The sequence below is a fragment of the Papilio machaon genome, chromosome 10 (assembly GCF_912999745.1).
Source record: "Papilio machaon chromosome 10, ilPapMach1.1, whole genome shotgun sequence".
Lineage (NCBI taxonomy): Eukaryota > Metazoa > Arthropoda > Insecta > Lepidoptera > Papilionidae > Papilio > Papilio machaon.
Window position 1 is genome coordinate 966585 of NC_059995.1, and position 23008 is coordinate 989592.

Sequence of the window (23008 nt, forward strand, 5' to 3'; positions counted from 1 at the left end):
ATAACATGAGTACATTTTTATTTCAAATATTGTCTACATAGATGTCAACTTGTCTAACACTTAAAATGGTAAATTTGTTTATTGTTGCTAGGCCGGTTTACTGTGGCTTTTGACGACAGCGACACTTGTTTTGACCCATTGTTTTCCTTTACTTTCTGTTTGGAAAAACAAAGACAAAAATATGTGTCAATATTAGATGTGTCACTGCGGTCAAAACCCAGTTACAATAAAGTCAGTTTTTGTATTACGTAACGAAGCTAATTTACAAAGACACATTCCATTCCAGGCATTGATTAATGCTGTGTGTTAATTTTAATTGTTAACAGTATGGTGCGTTTAGTTTTTGTTCTTGCACAATTTATTGTTATAAAAAACTTCGCTTATTTTAGTGATAATTAAAAAATAAAAATTGTTAAGTTCATTTAAATCATTTCTCTAATAATAATCAAAATTATAAAAAGGATCACATAAGTATATTTCTCTGTTATTGCATTCTACTAGTTCTTCTGTACAATGCAATCTTTTACAATGTTGTTGAGAGGCTTTACCTTCCTAAAGGTTATTGTTTTTGATGGATTAGTGACTAAATTAGATACCTAATTATGTGCAAAAAGCCAGGTTGTCTTTTAGCGTCTATTTATTTTGCCGTGCACAAAGATTTTTTAAACTTAATTATTAAAAAAATTAAAGCAGAATCGTTTATAAAAACATTGAATAGTTTGCAGTTAAATGACCTCAACCTTTTTCGATATGTTAGAGGTAACGTACTGGAACATTGTTAAAAAAAATTATCATCTGTATAAATATATCAACAATGTCTGAAATGTCATTTGGCGCTTATCTTTGTTGTTCTGGACAGATAAAATTGTGAAAAAAATCCGTTTTATTCTGCGATGTGCGAAAATCTACATCAGTACGAAATTGGCATCGCTACACTGAGCACTCCTGAGGTTTCTGAAGTAAAATTCCACTACATTCTCCGTATCTCGTAGACGGATTTACTACTATTAAAATATTAAGACAATAAAATCTGAAGCTTTCAAGTAAACAATATTATCGAGAGTTGATAACAGCATTCGCTGTGGGAGAAGATCGGGGTACGGTCGTGTATAATATTAAAAAAACATTTATTTTGTGTTATTAATTTGTATTTTGTTACGAAAATGCCGTGGAGCCGGGAGAGGCGCGACGAACGTCGTCTCGCCTCGTAGTTCGTAGTAGCCCGTGCGGACATTGCGTTTGCGACGCGAACTTGACGCGGCCAGATGTGAGTCGTGTGTCGAACAGTGTGCACGTGTTTTTAGTGACTCTGTGTCCAACGAACCGCGCGCGATCCTGTCAAACAACCGGTGAATTCGCGCCATCGAGGTAAGTTTTATTAGGTTATGTAAACATTAGTACGTATTCATGATCGTGTAAACGTTCTGTTGGAAACGCAGCTCAATGTTTATGCGTATGACTCTGACGAGACGAGCGATAAAAACTAAATACCTAAAGTTTCAGGGCCTCGGTCTAACGTTCGTCGGTTGCAGTCTAAACATTCCTACGCTTGATTCTTGTTTTAGATTTACTCAAGTATTCTGTAAGCGTTTATAAATTCCTGATGCCAGTTGACTTAATTGTGTTCATACATTGAACTAGATATTGAATGTTGTACATGCAGCAATGATTATGTTAACCGGAATAAACTAGAATAATTTTTTTATTACTATATTGGTAATCTGGACACGAAAAAAAACTAGTTAACATGATTTTTTAACGCTGATACGACCAGATTTGACGTAAATTAATAATCCACTCGCAAAGATAATTTTGATATGATAGATCGAAGAAATGTTGACTACAAATATTACAACAAAACCATGCATTGTAAAATGCATTTTTCGTACCTGAAACTATCTCGAAAGCGGTTTAATTGTTGCATTTAATCGTCAACTGATCAGTAACTTATTCTTTACTTTCTCTAACTAATTTACTTATCAGAAGCAAAGCCACACCAGTGTGATAAATCAGTCTTAAGTTACTTTGTTTTGGGTTTGAAACACCTTGCAAAATTTTAAGTTTAAGTATCGCAAGTAAATTTTAATTAACAATGAATAATTTAATTTTCCCAGAACATGCAAATAATTTTACTAATGAGAACATTTGCAATATCATACTGAATTTATTTACAAGTAATTAACACTAAATGTAGTGTTTACAAAAATTATTATACCCAATAAACATAGTTTACAATCTTTGGAAATCTTTTATTAATGTTTACATTGAATTTATGATCTGTAAGATTTCAATGATGACAAAGAAAATGAATCTTTAACAAAGAGGTTGCTTACCTGGACTAAAGCCGTCATATAACTGTAGGGTATCCATCTATCCGGTTTTTACCGGTTACATCCGACTCATAGAGTGAGAGGTCACGTATGTCTACTCTCTCTTTTACGTCGCGATAAATGCCAAGTTTGATTCAAACACACGTTGTATGTTTAATTTTAATGTATTTTACGCAGACATTACGTTTTTGGTCGACGTGATTTTATCCGCGATATTCTTCTTAAATTCTTTAAGTCCAGTAGTTATGAGCTTACTAATGTTCAGTGCTAGGATCAAATACGAATTATATACCTTAGAAATATCAGAAATAATCCTTACTTTACTTGTAATCTGTAAGGTAATGTGACCACTGATATCAGTTGATAATATTAATAATTCTTAAATAAATCACATACTTCTATCAATTCCTCTGTGACATTAGTGAAATACGATCTATAACGTAATAGTATGTCATTTGTCATGTCGTGTAGATTACAATGCGTTGACGACAACATAAGATGTGTGTGAAAGTAGACATATGCAGTTAAAACTCACAAGCCATCGCTCATTTGTCGTCTGATGTTTTATAAAATTACTTTACGATACAGATCCTTTTTCTTCTTAGTCTGGTAAGGTGGTAGACTAGACTAGGTTCTTTAAAACAGCGAAGTTGTCGCTGCACATTAGACATCTGCAGTTAATGGTTGCAATCAATCGAAATACAACAAAGAATTATATATTTTTCTATGATCAGTGCCGCAAATTGTAAGTTAAAGCAAGTTTAAACCAGATGGGAACTATTGGTTGTTGCGTATTAATAGTTACCTTCCTTTAAGAGAGGCCATCTAAGTACACTCGTTGAACAATCACATATTTCTCATGCTATGGAATTTTTTGCGGACACTATGAGGCACCTATATAAAGTGTTCAGTAAATATTGGTACAGTCAGCTGAAGAATCTGACGTCTGACTAACAAAAATATTTGTCATATTAACTGTTGATATCCAAAGAAAACGCAAAATCAAATTCAATGCAGATTAAGCTGACCATTACATCGACGTTGTCTATGGTGATCTATTATTAGTACACGGTGATAACGGAGAAATTAATTCGATAAGATATCTTTTTTTTTGTGATTCATTTTATTATATTAAAGTTTTAGTGTTTTGGTACAAAAACAATTGTTTTATTACATTCCTATTCGAATAAGATAATGGATGGATGTCATTTTTGGTGATTATGTGGAGATTTGCGTGATAATTTCCTGGTCTGAATCGTAAGTCTAACAGTACAAATAATGTTTTTGAACAGGTATATACACAGAACAGACATACACACAGAAGACATACGTGAAGTGGAAGCAATTCCGCGTTTCGTCTGATGAGTGTGGTGCCGGAGGCATAATTTTAGTCCTCTTCTCATTCTTTCCTAATAAGAAAAGGGTGGGAAGGGAAAGTGGATTTCGCGGAAGAGGGGACCCATAAGAAGGAGAAATATGCTCTTTCTGTGCGTTCCCTTCTCCGTTGACTAAAGGTAGATAACGCATCTGCATTAGCGGATATCTATGGGCAGCGGTTGCCTCGCAATTTCGGCGAATCCAGGTGGCCGTTAGCTCGTTTGCCACATTTTGATATAGAAAAATGTTAAACAGACTTGTACTTTGATCGTAAAATAATGAGTTGAAATTATGATGACCTTGGGTTAGTAGACGTTACAAGTAGACTGTTGAGATTGTGAATTTCGATATCGGCTTATTTTAATCCACGAAGGTTATTAAGTGCGAAATGCAAAGCCATTCTTATCAAGGAATTTAAAAGCCATTGATCTTTTATTATTAATTCAAGTGATACTGTCATATGTACGATAACACAATTTAGTGTATAGTAAATATCGACCGTGGCTGTTCACGTGTTTAGATAATGATCTAAGATTAGATGTTACAAAGAAAGAAGTAGAAATAATTTTAATCAGTTGAAAACGAGGATAATTTTTAACATGTCGATGTCTTTAGCAAGTTCTTGATTCGTATTTTATTAATACCAAGGTATGAATGTCGTCCAGTTAACTTGCCTTCGTATTTTTTTGGCGTTTTTCTTATCTTGATAGAATAAGTTTTTGCAGCCCTGCGCCGGACGGACGGTCCTTTTTGTATTTTTATGTCTAAGGAATTCGGTTTATTGTTACCTTTTTTATGTACTAAGCCACAAAAGATGAAAAGTAAGTAGGTAGTCTAAAGGAAGTCTCAACTAAACGGCAGTAATGAGGTTGAATTATGACTTACAACTGTCATTATACGAGTAAGATTCTAATATGTCGGCTCGTATTTAGGTGCGAGAACAACTCTTTGCAGGTCAAGGAAAACATGCCTAGGGGTGTGCCCTCAGCATATCTTTATATCATGCTTATAGTTAAAATTATATTGTGCACTGCATATAAACCGCCATAAAGTTTGCATAATACTGTACATTTTGCGAATGCTTAAAAGTAAAAGTATACAATACTGGCTTGGATGACAATATGTTTTATACAAGTGTTTCAGTAATGGAAACCCAGGATAACTGGGGAGGTAACGAACCAATTTGATACTTGAGGTAAAGCAAAACTGCGTTCCAGATGCAGAAGCATATGAAAATAACCGTTCTTAACAGACTTCGACTTTGTAATTTATTAGCAAAACATTGGAAAGTACAGTCAGCATCAAAGTTTATTATCTCAAATAGAATAAACAAAATTGTTAAAAAATATATTTATGTGTAAAATACTATATGAAAAGTACTGTTTAGAGTTTATGATTGCAATAAATATGACAGCATGTCAGTATAAATTTTCTCATTTAATCCTGTTGTTGACGATTGTACTCCAGACATCGAATAATTAGAAGCCAATTTCCATACTATAAATATTAATTTTAGCTCCAGCTCCAGCAGCCTACTAAATATAAAGCGTACTTCTAAACCGTCAGGACTGACTTACGTCAAAGGCTGTGATAAAAATAACCGAGCATTTTGTGAAACGCCATCATTGCTTCTACGTTTCATTTCCATAAATGTTCGTTCCGTAATTATTTTGCTCTTGAAAATGTTTTCAACAATCTGGGAGGGAAACAGATGTCAAAATTATTTTGACACTTGGTGTTTTTGGCGCGCGTCTTCGAATTTCTAATGTCACATTTAAGACACGATTACAAACCATAGATAAATAACTAAACTTTTATTGAACAAGGTAATTTATGGGATTTATACAAAATGTTCGAAAAGCATAGATAAGATTAATTTAACGTATTGAGTTTAATTAACACTGACGAATAAAAAATTGAACCTTATAGTTGAATTACTACTTAGATTTAGATAAATAAAAACTAAATACAGCTTATCCACGACATTTTTATTTGCTTTACATAAATTGCACGTGTTTTTAATTGCAGTCTTTTGAGCACTAAACCACAATTTAATAGAAAAATAAACTAAACAATTAAAAAAGTTTCATTGAATTGCATTGCGTATGTCGAAGGTAGAATATTTTTTTCCTATTTCCTAGGCACATTAATAACACATACGTAAAGATTATGTTACGCAAAACGTTTGTGGTGCTTCCTGTCTGTCGCTAACTAGATCACCGGCCTTAAAGTAATATGTTGTACGATATTATACGATATGTATGACGATGGCTCTGGGATTAAGCACTTGATTTGCAATCTGCAGGTCCTGGGTTCGAATACCGCCATGTACTGATGTGTTTTACGATTTATATATGTACATTTATCCGACGTTCTTGCGGTGAAAGAAAACATAACCTATACATATCTGAGAAGAAATTTAATATGTGTAAAGTCAACCAACCCGCACTGGGCCAGTGTGGTTGACTATGGCCAAATCACCCCTAACTTAAGGTAGGCTCCGATTCCCTCGGACGTATAGAGAGCTGATGATGATGATATAATCTAACATGCTTAACAGATTGTATACAATATTATTTTTATAATAATTTTATTATTATAAATATTTATCTTATTTACGTTAATATTTAGTATGAGAAATCAATATTTAAGGACTATGTGATCATTTAATTCAACAATTCTGTGTAACACCAGTAAGTCGTTAATTAATTTCAAAGAGATTCTCTGAGTGAAGATTTAGTTACAGTAATACTAATGGAACAAATTGAAAAACAAATTTTGGTAAATTAAGTAGATTTTATTTTCTAGTTTTCTTATCTTTGAATTGCGTGTCTTCTCTAAAAGTAACTCTATCACTATTTAACGAGGAATGCATTGAATTCTTTGAAACTATGACGTCATCAGTCATTAAGATACGGCTTATCTACTTCGCAGTGTGCATGCGTTTTGTAATATAATTGTAAATCATTATAATCCAGGCTTTAAGGAAATACACATTTGTAGGTAATCTGTGGCCAGTCTTTATTGCCTTAACATTAGTCAAAGTCCAAAATTATTCTGATCCACCTATTAGTATAATCTTATATTTATTATATACTTTAGGAATGTAATATTTTTTTATTATTTACTATTATTTTTTATAAAGGTGCCAGCTGTAAACCAGCGCAGGGGCAGTTTAGTCTGTCCCTGCTTCGCTGAGCTGGCTCCCTTTTGCCACTCTTTGTGCCTTGTATGTGTGTGTGTTTTTTTTTTTTTTTGTGTGTCAATAAATGTTTTTTCTTTCTTTCTGATTAGTTTCAAATATGTTATTTCTCATTTTCATCGGCGGTCATCCCGCTACGCCTCACTACACTTATAATTGTTCTGCGCAGCGACTTGCGCGAAATTAGAGCCACCAAGATATTTGAAATCTACTATACCTTGCTGCGTATAGGTAAAGATGGTCGTATGTATATTACCATTTTTTTTAATTTCGTCCCTTTAGCATTCCATATTAAGAATAATTCTTCATTAATTGTCAACAAAAGATATGCCCAGTGATTTTATAAATTGACGAAGTTAAAATCGATTCGTGGCAGGTTACAAACATTATTGTGAATAGATACAAAGCTTTCATATTTTTATTGAAGAATATTTTGCAAACAACTTTCCTCAATTTTCACATACATTGTAAAATAAACTTTAACATCATTGCGATATAGTCTGAATTGCATTGATGGCAGAACATTCTTTAACAAGCTGAGATGACCTCAGGTAAATGACCGTCAGGCTACAGGTAGTCGTGCTAGCTCGATGTATTTCATAGCTTATACTTGAGTACATTACATACTGCAATACGCAATCTGCGGTAGTGTTTTTTTCATTGCACAACGCTGTTGCGATGTATATAATATACTTATACACTACAACCCCTTTCAAAAGAATACTTAAATTTTGTATACAAGGCGGCAGTTACATTAATTTACAACTTGATCGAAAAGTTTGCGAGCCTAAGTTCAGTTCTTTCACTCAGTATATATGTACTTTGAATGAAAATCGAACACAAAACCACTTGTGGTCATACGATGTAAGATTTTTACAACAAAGATGTGTTTATATTTTATGAACTCATCGAACGTGACTTAACTTGAACTTAGAAACAGTGTGTTGCTAATCATACCATAGTACTAATATTTTAATGCAAACGTTTAGATGGATGGATGTTTGATTGAAGGTATATCCGTAACGGATCAACGGATCTTGATGAAATTTGACACAGATGTAGAACATAGTCTGAAAGAACACATAGGCTACTTATTACGTTTTTTATTAATTCCGCACGGACGGAGTCTTGGACAACCGTTAGTATGTAATAAAGATAAGCCGACACGTAAAGGCAATCGTAGCGTAAGTGTCTTTGAATACAGCAAAATCTGCATACGAAACAATTCCATGACGAATCTTAACTATGATTACGTCATCTGCGATGTTGAACGCCGAGCGTTTGTATTCTAAATTCATATTTATTTCACTTTAATTAAACCATGTAATCCGATCCGTTCAATGTTTACCACATACGAAAAGAGTTACATCTTATATGGTATCTCTATATAATATGTAACTTTATTCGTTGGAGCTCTCGTGTTTAGTTCTAGTGGCTCAAAGTCCAAACCTTTGCCTTTTAAAAATATCTGTTATTCATGTTGCCTCGCTCTCCTTGATAATACTGAGCTAACAATTTATTCTACGCATGTTTCCGGCAGTGGAAACACACTGTTACGAATGCTATATAACATCAAGTATTTAATTTATATAAGAGGCCATAAAAACACGAATGCGACATTGTTATACGTCGTGTAATAACGAACGAATGGCATCCAATGAACTGATAAGATATTTTAATCTGTTGTAATGTCCGCTGTAATTGTCTAAAGAGGTTTTATTTATAAATACTACTTTCCTAAATTGTTTTTATTTTGTTTTTTTTTTTTTTATCAAAATTATGTAGACTTTATTGTGTTACTTGATAAATAACCACGATTTGATAATAAAGGTGATTTTTTTCTAAGCTACAGTCGCTTACTTAATTACATCATTCGGTTTTTTGGACTCGAAGACTACAATTATTTAAAAAAAGAACTAAATCTAATGACTAGTCTTTTTTATAGTCTAAGAGCCCGTGAACCCCAGACCTTCGTTATTTTATAAAAGCTGAAAGTTTGTCAGCGCATGCTCCCAACACAGGTAAGAACGATGGACTATTATGAAGTTTGGGTTACCGTGGCTTTGGCAGGTAAACGGTACTAAAGGTGTGTAAAATACCGATCTAAATTCATCAAATAATAAAGTGTGATTTTTTGGTATTACCTTCAGAATATTATTAAAAATCACGTTATTGATTGCCAGACACTTAACATCGTGGCAACCCCTTGCCAGACACCCCTAATGTTCATGAAATTATAATTCTACTTATGTTATAGTATAAAAGCTGATTTTTATATATAATACTTAGGTAATAATTAGATGATGTTTCCTCATCAGCCAGACATTTTTGATAGTTCCAACCCCTTGCCAGACAATGATGTAGGGTCGCTGTAGGAGCGAGCGCGAGACAGTATATGTATGGTGGGTGCGAGTGAGATGGCGAGATAGGTCTATCGCGATCCCTCAATAACAGATTATAAAAAAAAACCAAATAAATAATACTCAAAAATTTAATTAAAAATATATTAATAACATTACAAGTTATTATAGAGCAAGAGCCCGTGAACCCCAGACCTTCATTATTAGTAGTAGTAAAAGTAGTATCCATTTCAATGGAATTCTCTGCATATATTCTCTCCAATGAATCAGTATATAATTCATGTAAATGAATCAATAAATGACAGCGGCCATTGTTGATAATATCTTCTTCTATGATGCACTTGTCTCTTTTTTTTATTGCAAAATAAACAAATTTTTTTACTTATATCAACACTGGTATCACTTTGAATCGAACTATTTACTTCTGTGGTTGCATTAGCATTTTCACTCACTTCTTCAAGTCCGCGAATGTCCACAGCTGCCTGGGAAGGTTGAAGTTCTGTTGATTGAGAAGCTGAAGGTGGGTGTGATACAGTTAACTCAGACAAATGCGATGAACCTGGTATTGAATCGTCTGTTGATATATTTACGTCTTTAGATGGCTCTTTTTCTTGCTCTGTTTCAACAGTCTTTTTAGAATTTTTAGGTTCTGGGGTAAAATATTTTTTCATCAGTCATAAGTCATTTTAATCAGTATAAGTAAAAAAATTTGTTTATTTTGCAATAAAAAAAAGAGACAAGTGAGATCAAAAATGCTTCCACACACCAAAGGTGATAAAAACCAATTTCAGTCTCGTATAATGTCTAGCATTGAAAATCAAAAAGAGTATAATGAGTTGTTAAGTAGATTGGAAAGTATTGCAAGTTCGAAAATATACTATCACACTGACTGTAGGATTCAGTTTAATAATAAAATATCTTCATTGGCGAAAATATCTGTTAAAAGTGATTGGCATCATTATCGAGAGTACCACCAAGAATCTTTCAATGAAATTTGTAGCATCATAGAAGAAGATATTATCAACAATGGCCGCTGTCATTTATTGATTCATTTACATGAATTATATACTGATTCATTGGAGAGAATATATGCAGAGAATTCCATTGAAATGGATACTACTTTTGCTACTACTAATAATGAAGGTCTGGGGTTCACGGGCTCTTGCTCTATAATAACTTGTAATGTTATTAATATATTTTTAATTAAATTTTTGAGTATTATTTATTTGTTTTTTTTTTATAATCTGTTATTGAGGGATCGCGATAGACCTATCTCGCCATCTCACTCGCACCCACCATACATATACTGTCTCGCGCTCGCTCCTACAGCGACCCTACATCATTGTCTGGCAAGGGGTTGGAACTATCAAAAATGTCTGGCTGATGAGGAAACATCATCTAATTATTACCTAAGTATTATATATAAAAATCAGCTTTTATACTATAACATAAGTAGAATTATAATTTCATGAACATTAGGGGTGTCTGGCAAGGGGTTGCCACGATGTTAAGTGTCTGGCAATCAATAACGTGATTTTTAATAATATTCTGAAGGTAATACCAAAAAATCACACTTTATTATTTGATGAATTTAGATCGGTATTTTACACACCTTTAGTACCGTTTACCTGCCAAAGCCACGGTAACCCAAACTTCATAATAGTCCATCGTTCTTACCTGTGTTGGGAGCATGCGCTGACAAACTTTCAGCTTTTATAAAATAACGAAGGTCTGGGGTTCACGGGCTCTTGCTCTATTAGTAATTGTATGGAATTTTGGAAAGGACGTCATTATGCAACAATGTCCAGAATCGGAAGAAATAACTCACGTATCGTGTCTGTTCTATTTCTATTTTTAAAATATCTATTCATTATTGGGTTCAACTGGGCAATTAATGGTGTAATGTTTCCATTGTAGATGTAGGGACGTTCAATTGGAATTAATACGTACTATTAAAATGTGGTGGCCTTTCTCGAAGCATCGATGTCGCTAGCGTTCATGTCAACTAGCTGTCTATCAAGATAATTATCGTCCTTGATAGATAACTAAGAGATATAGAAGTTATAAGAAGAATATAGAATAAAGAAGATATTCCGAACTTTTAAATGTATACTATTTTTCCTGTTGGTTCACACTTTCCCTATATATTTATATCAGTTGTCTCTCTTTACTTAGTCCGCGTGGAATAAAAAAACTGAGCCTATAAGTTATTTCAGACTGTGTTTATACCTCTTCAAAATTTTATCTCGATCCGTTCATCCACTCTGGAGTTATGTAATACCAATCATCCATACATCCATCCATCTAAAACCTGAAATTTTAAGTTCCAGGAACTTTTTTTTGTATTAATTCCTATTATATATTAGATTTGCCAACTTGTTTGACAGAAAATTGAAGGTCAATCTATTCTATGCTGGATCCTAATTTAGTCTTCTCGGTCCAAACATTTTACGTCACAGGTACATCAGCAAACTCCAAGATTGTTTATTTAACAAAATATTCGGTCCCTCGTGAGCAGCCTCGGATATCGGGAGCCGTCTGCCAAATGACGTCAGCCACAAAACTGTCTCGTTTACCTCTATTTTCGTTTGTCGCCTTGAGATTCTTCTGTGACCAGATGCTTGTCGCCAGACATTTCACTGTCATAATATTATTTGCGGCCAGGGATTTACGTTTATTTTTCTTAGAATCCGAGTTTATAGACTCTATTCAGTTGGTAGTTGAATAGTGAAGTGGTACATGTATAATAACTTGATCGAGAAAGAAAACGTAAGAAAACAATACTTTTGATATTTCATTTTCTCTTATTCGAGATATAAATCAATTTCTGTTATTATCTAATATATAAAATTCTCGTGTCACAGTTTTCGTTCCCGTACTCCTCCGAAACGGCTTGACCGATTCTCATGAAATTTTGTGAGCATATTCAGTAGGTCTGAGAATCGGCCAACATCTATTTTTCATAACCCCCCCCCCATTTTTTAACTGCGCGCGGACGGAGTCGCGGGCGACAGCTAGTTGCTTATAATAAATCCAGGTGACGACCGTCGATTACATATGCCAGTTACAATTTACCTTTGATAAAAAAACTGAATTACGATTGAGTGACAGATGGCTTTTAAAAATTAAAACAATAAACTAGCCTTCTATCTTGATGACGTCAAGATACATGAAATATTAGTTTGTTTCAATAGAAATTTATTGCAATCGAAATGGTAATAACACCACACCCTTGTTAACAACAATGACGCTGCTATGAACCTTAGTGGGTATATACTCATTTATATAAAGTTGACATTCGTATGACTCTAGTGCATGTACATGACCTCTTTCTGAAGCACTTTACTGCTTACGCTTATGAATGGTAATTTTGCTTACTATAATTTCCCGCAGTCGATTGCGCGTATTCTTTTGGATTCTGGTAGCAACTGTTCGTTACTGGCCAGTATTGGATTGCGATCATTTTATTTGACCCAGTTGTACTACATCCTGTTTATCAATGCATTGTTTGGCGAGTGCTGGATTATTATTCCAAAGTGGAGTCTATCTCTGTTCTAAATGTCATTCAGATCAGTTCAATAGTTCTGGAGTTACGTGGTAAAAAACAATCGTTAATATATCCATGTAAACTTTTCTATTTTATAATCTTAATATATAATTTTTCCTTGGTTTAATGCATGTACAGTTATGTATTACATGTTTTAGTTAAACCAATTAGTAAAAGGCATTGACAAAATGAATCATTATGTTATTACGCCATCGTTTCCTTTAAAATTGACTAGGAAAATGTTTATATTTTCTTTAGTGATAAACAATCATGTTTGATAATTTTAAAGTACCAAAATTTTAGGTGATGAAGGATAACAAAAAAATATACAAACAATACTAGCTGTCTCCCGCGACTCCTTCCGCGCGGATTAAAAAAAAACATAATATGTACTCTATGTGTTATTCCAAACTATGTTCTACATCTGTGCCAAATTTCATTAAGTTGAACGATCCGAAGAGACCTTCAAACAAACATTCATCCATCCATCCTAACATTCGCATTTATAATATTAGTAAGATTTAATATATTGATATTAAAGCTACAAGTATGCGAGTCTTCCACTTCTTAATAAATAATGCTGTAAAGGTATTTTTTACGCTTGGTAACAATTATGTTCCATGTTGTAATTAACATTTAAGAAACACTGTAACAGTAGCGGCGTTGGTTATTTGTTCTTTTCTTCTTTACCGTTCCTTTTTAGGCATCCATCCATCCATTTTTTCATCCAAACATTCGCATTTAAAATATTAGTAAGATTAATTTGGATGTTTCTGTGTAAAACTTTATTTTAAACATGATGCATAAATTTAACTGTCTAAAGGTTAACAAGCATAACGATATTCATAAATGACACATTTATCATACCGATTGGCTTGGTCAAATTAATATTATGCGCGCACAACGATCCGCCATTTTATAGAGCGCATTGTCGTTGATTGTCTATTGTCCGGGACACAGAATATGCAAACAATTTTGTAATGTTACGCCAAAGTGAATACAAAACAAAAATGCATTCGGTTCGGATTTGCTATTGTTATGATACCGTTTGGAGAGAATTCCTATAATGAGACGTAGCTATAATTATATTGTCATCGTCTTGTGTCATTTTACCGTGAGTTTTCACTGTTTAAACATCTGTATTGCAATAAGAGTCTCATCCTTGAAACTTAGCAGGTCCAGTTCAAATATGTATAAGTCTCAAGCGCGAAAAACCAATCATAATGTCCTACTCCAGGGATGACGAAACAATGGCACACGTATATGCACGCGACACAATATTTCAGACACGTCACATCAAAAATTCACTGTATTCTAAGAAAATGTGAAAAGAAAAAATTATAAATATGAGGAGCAAATGCGAGCCTATGTTGTTCGCAATAATCACAAAGACAAAATTATTTGTTGGCACGTTTATGACCTCATAAAATATTTCTTCAGAAAAATTGTACATTGATACGTAAAGGTTCGCCATCCCTGTCCTACTCCTTTCTTGTTTGCGGACAATGGCGGTCCAGTTACATAATGACGGCTCTCTTTTCTACGACATCCGGCCTCGATGCGATATATTTACACAAATGCGTTGTCTTTTGCGTGAACGTGTCATTTTAGCGAAATTAAATTCTGGATTATAGCCAATAGCGGCGCGATTTGTTGATGAAATTTGCTCTAGATTACGTAAACTGGCGTCTGGTAGACGTGGGCTAAAAATGGACCTATTTGTGGTCGAATTCTGGCTTTGGCATAGGGACGAACTTTGTTGTGGGATATAAACTGCTCAAGACCTTATTACTTTGATATTACAAGTTGTATGCTGTTGGATTTACACGTAACCTTTAAGGTTGAGTTTGTCTTTTGTGTTGTTTTCGACGTCTAAAACGATGAGAAAAAATGGCGTCAATCTTACTATATCTTACTAATATTATAAATGCGAATGTTTGGATGGATGGATGTTTGTTACAAGGTATAGATGAAAGGTAAAGATGTAGAACATAGTTTAGTAGAACATATAGGCTACTAATTAAGTTTTTTTTACTAACTACGCGCGGACGGAGACGTGACAGCTAGTTAATATTATTAGTAGCTAATAGTATTTGTGTCATGCAATGTTAAAGTCGTAAATGTAGACTTATTAGGAATTGCAGACAATAGAAAGCAGCGTGATACTAACAGTGACGCGCCCCATTTGCCCGTAATTTATCTGATACGATATCTGTTGAAGTGGTGATGAACAAATCGATACTCGTGATTGAGGCTTTTTGGTAACGGAATACGAGTTTCAGTACTAATTTAGACAACCAACAGATCTGAAATCTTACAAGCATGTATATTATGGTATAATTAGATTTATTTATAATTAATACTGTGTTTAATGTGGTTCCGTCTCTTTTTATGTTTTCTAAAAGATTCCAATTAGCCAGTGGAAAGGAATTTTAAGATAGTAAATTCTTAGTAATATTATAAATGCAAATGTTTAGGTGGATGTTTCCAGAACGGCTGCACGGATATCGATGAAATTTGGTATAGATGTGGAACACAGTTTGGAAGAACACATAGGCCATTAGTTTTTTTTTATTCCACGCGGACGGAGTCGCGGGCGACAGCTAGCTATTGTGAAATAAATAGCTTCTCACATCTCTGCTTACTGCAAGATTCGTTAAGTTGTCACTAATGAAGTTCTTAGTGGAGATTTAGTATAAACTACACTAATTGACTGTAAAATTACCAATGATAGATTCTGAGTGTGATAGTACCTAAATATTGTTTTAAAGCGTCTGTGATTTGAAGCAACGTACTGTTTTTTTATAATACGATACCTTCCCTTATATGACAATTTAATGTACAGTTCATTGAAAAAATGCTAAGTGAGCCGTGGAAAAAACCAGAACAAGGAATCGAATGACTAAACTAAACATTCAATGTGAAATATAGAATGTATTTATCCTTATTAATGCAAATTGTACTTTATAACAATACCAGTAAAGTCTTATTTGAAATGAACATTGGTACGTTGTTTTTATATCGTTCTTTTTTTTTAGCTATAACTCTACGTTAACATTGAACATGAATTTAACATTAACATTAGATAAAATAAATTTGATATAACTAAATTGCATCATTTTATTTAAGTCTTTAAATGTAATTAGGACTAGGCAAAGAGGCGTTATTGTACTAAATGAATTTAACGTGTTCTCAAATCGAGCACACAATTTTGTAAGCTTAGAACTTATTGTGCGTTTTTATTTGAAAAACAGGAATGCGCTCTTGACTAGTCCTGTCTCTTAAAAGTCAAAGTATATTAAACAAATTTAGAAAAAAAGAAGAAAAAAGAAATATATTTGAGTAAACAAGCATGATAGACTTCTTATATTGATTTCGTGAATGCAAGTTGTAACTTTTTTATATTTTTTTGTTTCTAAAAAGTTATTTATTCCGGTGGTTTGATATTTTAAAGGAAACAGAAGAGAGTATAATTTATATCTTATATAATAAAAGTGGACACAGTTTTATTATCTTTTGATGACATATTTATCTCATTAATGTTATAGACGAGGATGCTAGTCATTATTCGAACTGCAATATCATTATCACAAACATTATAAAATTAATGACTTATTATAAGAAATATTAAAAATAAAAATTCTAAAAATAAGATATCGAATCCGAACTTATTAACGAAAGTTAACATCTGCTTACACTATTTGAAATGGAAAGTTCCAGACGGTTCGAAGCAAAACTTGAATGAAATATAGGAGTGAAAGAGACAACAACATTTAATCAGTATACATTCATAAGTTAGCGAAGCTGCGGGTTCAATGACCTAAGAGTCAAGGCCACGGAATCTAGGCGAACGCGTACGTCTTTGACGCGTCCTTCATTTCTGATAATGATAAAAATTATTGCAATAGTTTATTTATTTGTCTATATGTACGAAGTAGAAAAAAAATTATATTAACGTCTTTAGTTAATTAATGTAGTGTGTAGTATTTCTTAAGCAATTTTTATGTGAACAAATTTTAGGGCCATCTAGTGATCAGTGATTAAGTTTTAGATTGTACAAAATACAGGTGAAATATTTGCGGAAATTTGCGAATTATGTAATATGTTAAATAATCACAAGCTACATTAAAATATATAGATAATTGCATCTACTCATTTCTGACTTATCGTCAAATGTAAAGCTTGAAATGCTCTTTTCTTTACCCAAACATGTTAGACAAAGATAAATGTTATCAGCTTTTTTGTGACATCGTATAAGCCTACCTTTAATATACTGTACGATAATTATCATCTTTTTGAGATCGTTTAGAAAATGTAATATCCAACATCCTTTTCTTTGTTTCAGATTTTTACCCAGTTCGCAGCAGTTGAAATGTTGCCGACACCAAAACTTTAATTCCTTATGTCAAGAACGTACACGACGTTTTTAACCCAAACGTGCTATAACTTGGAAAGTGTGTTTTTCAAAGGTGCGCAATCGAGGACTAGCCGGTCCTTGATGAACCCGACAACCCACAACCCTTGCGCTCGTACACTTTGTATTTCGAAGAAGCCTTGTCGCTACTCCGCTAGAGATCCTAGATTAAGACATTGGTCGAGAGAACTAATCGTATCCTCAACGTAGACGGATACTCCCTTTTGGATTTTAAAAATCCAACATCGGTTTTCGCTGACGTCCCACAGAGGGCGCAAAAAGAGACACCGGTAGTACATTAGGTACTTAGGCTCCTACTTAAGAGGGGCTCCACGAGCGACTAATGGAATCGCAAAGAGTCTACGCTAATGGAATCGCCGGTAAAGATAAACCGTTCAATGATGAACACAAAGTACCGTCTGAAGAGGAGAAGACTACGTCACCTCTCCTCATTAGGTCCGATGACGCTAAGCTAACGAACTCCATTGACGACGGAAGGCACGAAGTGAATGAGTTGAAAGCGTCTAAGAATGATTTGAATACAGTGAATTCTATAAAGACGGACGGAGACGATGAGAAGAAATCCAATCACCTTTCTGTAAGTTATAGCAAAGATCAGAATAATGACGACGACGCGAAATCAACCAATGAAGGCGTCAAGTTCTTGGGTTTGGGTGACACTGACAGCATTTGTTCTAGCAAGGCGTCTGTAGAGCAGCCGCCCGAGATCCCTGATGGCGGCTGGGGCTGGGTCGTAGTGGCGGCCTCCTTCCTCATCGCCACTGTGGCTGACGGTCTCGCCTTCTCCTACGGCCTCATCCACAACGAGTTCGTGGGATTCTTCAAAAAGAGCGAAGCTAAAACTTCACTCATTGGAAGCCTGTTTATTTCTGTTCCACTGATTGCGGGCCCCATAATGAGTGCCCTAGTGGACAGGTACGGATGTCGGAGTATGACAATTGTGGGTGGCGTCACTGCAACCATTGGATTTGTGGCCGCCGCGTTCTGTAATTCAGTGGAGACGCTATATGTCACGTACGGTATAATCGCCGGCTTGGGCATGGGGTTACTTTACGTCACGGCCGTTGTTTCTATAGCCTACTGGTTCGAGAAACGTCGAAATTTAGCAGTAGGTTTGGGATCTTGCGGGGTTGGATTCGGAACTTTTATCTACTCCCCCTTAACTACGTACTTATTGGAAGCATTCGGGTGGAGGGGAGCGCTGCTTCTGCTCGCTGGCACAGTACTTAACGTCTGCGTGTGTGGCGCCGTTATGAGAGATCCTGAATGGTTGATCTTGGAACAAAAAAAAACCAGACAGTTAAGTAAAGCGAAACGAGCTTCTAGTTTTATGTCCGTGTCGGCGAAATCGGGAGGCGGCGAGTCTGTCTACCCGGGAGTGGAGGAATTGAAGACATTGTTGAAAAGCGGAGAGACACCGGAGTATATTTTAACAACCTTAGTAGCATCTATCGCTCAATCGGAATCTTTGGAAGCTGCTACAAAAATGAACGCGGATCTATCCCAACAAAACAAAGTCAGTTCTGTTATAAATCTTCCTACGTTCTTACGTCAAAGTGAAAAGGTGCCAGCTGAAGTTCTAGATCAGTTGGTAGCGAACAAACGCTTATATAACATTATTTTAACGAACTATCCTTCGATGCTTGCTTTGCGAAGCAACTCTGAGCAGAAGCTGGCTATTGAACCGATGCCGGAAGTGTCGAAGGCTAAGCCGGTGATGATGTCAATGAAACTGAAGCTTAACAAGAAGAAGGAGAAGAAAGCGTTCGAGGCAAAACTTGACCAGGTTCGGGATCAATTGCTGCAGCCGATTCCCGAGAACAAGCCGGCCATTATCGCGCCGAGGAATGACCGTCAAGACTGGTTCACGAGGCAGTTCCATACAGACCACCACTACCTGCGTGACATCAGGGTGCACAGGAATTCGATCATGCATCGCGGCGCCATGATGAACATCGCCAAATATAAGCTGCGCGCCTCTTCTTGCCCAGATATATATAGGAACTCGATGTGGTCTGTAGAAGATCAGGAAGAAAAGGTACTTAATTTTCAATTTTGTCTCTTTGACTAAAATATGTATTTTAATTTTATTCCTTTTGATTGTTTAATAGTTTTAGAAAGCGACTAAGGTTAGCTTAATTTTGAGTGAATTTCTATAGACAAAGGCAACATTACAAAACTACACTACATTGCCAACCTTTACGTAAAAATGAGAGGAGAGGTGAACGAGAAAGATTACTGTTACTAACTAAATAAACGAGGACAAAACAAGAAATGTTTATTTACACAAGTTACTGTTATCATCCCTACATAATGTTATCTAAACTTTTAACCCAGAAGTAATAAGTGTTAATTTTCTATTTGTTTTCAGTCAAGAATACAACGTTTCCTCACCATGCTCAACAAGACATTTGATTTTAATATGTTCACTGAGTTCCATTTCCTGATGATGAATATATCAACTCTGGTGCTATTCATCTGGTTCATTGTACCGTACTTCTATATCGCTAACTTTATGACTATGAATGGATTTTCCGAAACACAAGGCTCCCTTATGCTGAGTATATTTGGTGTTGCCACTATTATTGGTATTGTAAGTATTATAAAATTATTTTCATTTATATATCACTGAAATATGTATGTTTTTTTTTTAATAAAATAAAGCAATAACTCGTACAACACTCCATCTAATAGTGAATACTGGTACAATAATCCAAACCAGAATTGCAGATAGACTGAGGAAGAGAAATATAAATGAATACGTTGAAAATTCTATATAATCTCTTATTAGGCAGTATTTGTATTTGATATGGAATGTCTAGTCTTAACATAGTCTTAAATATTTAAAAAAATTGTCAACGGCCTAAATTATGATGTCAGACATTTTGTATACACATAATTATCTTCGTACTTCATCTCTTATAAATACAATAAATATATAGATTTATATTTGAAAACACTGTGGCCTGTGATAAGATTGTGTGCTATCACGTCACGTAAAACTTATGTTAACAGTTGTAAGACAATGCTCATAAAGCTTTTGTACGATTGACAATAAAAAACGCAATGCAGATTTACAATGTTGCCTAATCAATAAAAAATTGTCTATGGTACATGTGTAGACTATTTGCAGTCTAAATATTATCTGAGTTGCTCATATACTTATTTAATTGCCTCAAGTTTCCTCATTTGATTGCTTTCTTATTTTACAATTTATGGCTTGAATTTAGTATTGTTATTAATCCAATCGATGTCAAGTTGATGAAAAATTTCAATTTAATGTTTTACTTAAACTTAAACAATACAATTTGTTTTAATTCTAACTAAAGTATTGTTTAGTTATATATTTGTTTAGTGTTTCAAAACATAACGTTTTTTAAGGTTACAAAAATAGTTACACGTGGCATTTGATTTCCGCGGTATCATCAAAACTAGACACACCTTTGTTATAATTTGTTTAATCGAGATTGTCTCTTACAATCTTATCTGTGTCTTGTTTGATTACAGGTCGGTCTCGGATGGATGGGAGATTTGCCTTGGGTTAATGTGACGAAGACATACGCCTTATGTCTCATTGTTTGTGGATTCACAATACTGCTGTTTCCAATTTTAATTCGCGTTACTGACGCCAATGAAACTTATAGCTTCTACATCCTGGCGCTGAACGCGGTTATATTTGGCTTGACTTTCTCCAGCTCTTATTCGTACACTCCCAGCATCCTTGTTGAATTGATCGCTCTCGAGAGATTCACGATGGCGTATGGATTGGTGCTGTTGTGTCAAGGATTGGGACATCTCATTGGCCCACCTATGGCTGGTGAGTTTTCTTTTTTCATAGCTCTTAGTTTGAAAATTTCATGGGAACATCTTCCTTATTCCTTACAGGCATCGTACGAAATCTAAACTTGTATATTTTTCATAAATAATTTTAAGATTGGTTTACTCTAAAATACAATTTTATATTCTTAGGTGCTCTAAAAGATAGGACTGGATATTGGGATGCTGCATTCTATGTGGCCGGTATATGGGTTGTTGTCTCTGGTCTACTCGTCGGAGTGATACCATATACAAGAAACTTCCGTATGTGTGGCAATGCGCCGCTCGCGAAGGACGCCGCCGGAGAACCAGATCCCGGAATCAAAATTATTATAGCCCATTAGTATTATAAGATAGAATTAAAAACTCTTTGCTATGTGCTTTTTGACACTGCGATTTTTTTAAGTTAGTTTAAATTGTGTTTAACTTTTCAATAAAGTGTGAAATTAATTTACTTAAAATATTTATGTAATCTTAATAGTCTTTATATCAATTACACATTTATTTATTCATATTTATATACATAAATAATATTTTGGACGTATACAGTACGTGCTTTTATATTTTACTATTAATAATTTTGAAAATACATATTGTATTTTTTCAGCAAAGAAGGTTTGATAATACTTCACACTAGAGAATCGTACCAAATTTTCATAAAATGCATTTTAAATAATTGAAAAGATCTCATAAAAATTATTTTGAAGTTTTATTTTCGGGCTCGTTATTTAATTCAAAGAAAAAATAAAAAAAACGTAAACAAACTACATAGGTTTGGAACATGATAAATGTAAAAAAAAAGACAAACTGGAGAGGTTAGGTTAGGTTTGAAAAAAAAATTGGTAAAACCTAAAACAAATCGATAAGCAAAAATGTGTAAATTGGATTAATTTCTATTATAAAAATGGTATCTGTGACCACTTAATTAGTGCAAGTGTGAAATTTATTCTTTTTTCGAAATAAATTACGACATTAAAATCAAAGCAATTAAAATGAGATAATTTCCTATCGTTTAAAATCAAATTTATGAAAATTCGGCATGATTCGCTGTTGTAAAGTATTACCAGAGGTTTTTACTACACAAGCAATAGACTTGAAAATTAACGTAATAAAGAGTGTGGAGTAATTAAGTAACAATGACTTAAAAAACCAAATTCTTGCCACATAAATGTCAACTTTTATTATTCAATCGGTTCATTTCAAATTTGTATAAGAAAATTTTGAAGTATTGTAGGTTAAGTTCATCGAAGAATCTACTTATGTGTATTAGTTTTAATGGTATTTGTAGATTTTTCTTGTTCTAGGTTTATTTGACATTAAATTTTCATGAATTACATTTGAATTGCTTTTATTTTACTCTCAACAGAATATTACAGACTTCATTAGCATAATAGGTGTGACATTCATAGATCCAGGGCCAGCGTTAGGGTAGGGCGCGGTTGTGAGACTGCACAGGGCTTTCGTCTGAAAGGGGCGCCACAGGTCTGCGAATGTCGCTCTGTTAGACTGATTGTAATCTCACATAGCCTTGTTAACACTTCCTCTCGCCCCAAGACATGGTAAAAAGAACGCCATAGAAATCGGCGTTAGCAGAGCTAAAACTGTTACCGCATAGATCAACAAGTTTCCCGTATGATCTGTTATTCTTAGAAGATGTTATGTGATAAAGTAGATTTGGTCAGTGGTAGGAGATCATAGATCTTTATTATCAAATTGACGTTAACACGGTTTTTAATTGCAGAGAAGAATTATAAAACGTATAATTAAAATACAATGGAGATATCAAACAAATAAAAGAAGTTACAACGAAATAAAAGTTATAACGAATGAAAATCGGATGTAATAAAGTAGTTAATTGAATTTTTCGTTAACAAAGTAATATAAATCTAGAATATAAAAAAAAACAGGATATTTACAAAAACATCAATACCAGTATGAATT

At 34.2% G+C, this 23008-nt stretch overlaps 1 protein-coding gene across 1 annotated transcript; it reads left to right on the forward strand.

The window, feature by feature from the left end:
• The first annotated feature begins 1218 nt into the window (after positions 1 to 1218).
• Positions 1219 to 21459, forward strand: LOC106708026 (monocarboxylate transporter 14). The gene is made up of 5 exons (XM_014499485.2): positions 1219 to 1368; positions 17162 to 19289; positions 19623 to 19844; positions 20759 to 21068; positions 21221 to 21459. Exons 2-5 carry the CDS (start codon positions 17574 to 17576, stop codon positions 21409 to 21411), a joined length of 2439 nt encoding a protein of 812 aa, XP_014354971.2. The 5' UTR covers positions 1219 to 1368; positions 17162 to 17573; the 3' UTR covers positions 21412 to 21459.
• The last annotated feature ends 1549 nt before the right edge of the window (positions 21460 to 23008 follow it).

Coding starts and splice junctions, on each gene's coding strand:
- LOC106708026 (XM_014499485.2), top strand. CDS start 17,574: ATGGAATCGCAAAGAGTCTACGCTAATGGAATCGCCGGTAAAGATAAA. Junction 19,290..19,622: donor TAGAAGATCAGGAAGAAAAG/GTACTTAATTTT, acceptor ATTTGTTTTCAG/TCAAGAATACAACGTTTCCT. Junction 19,845..20,758: donor TTGCCACTATTATTGGTATT/GTAAGTATTATA, acceptor GTTTGATTACAG/GTCGGTCTCGGATGGATGGG.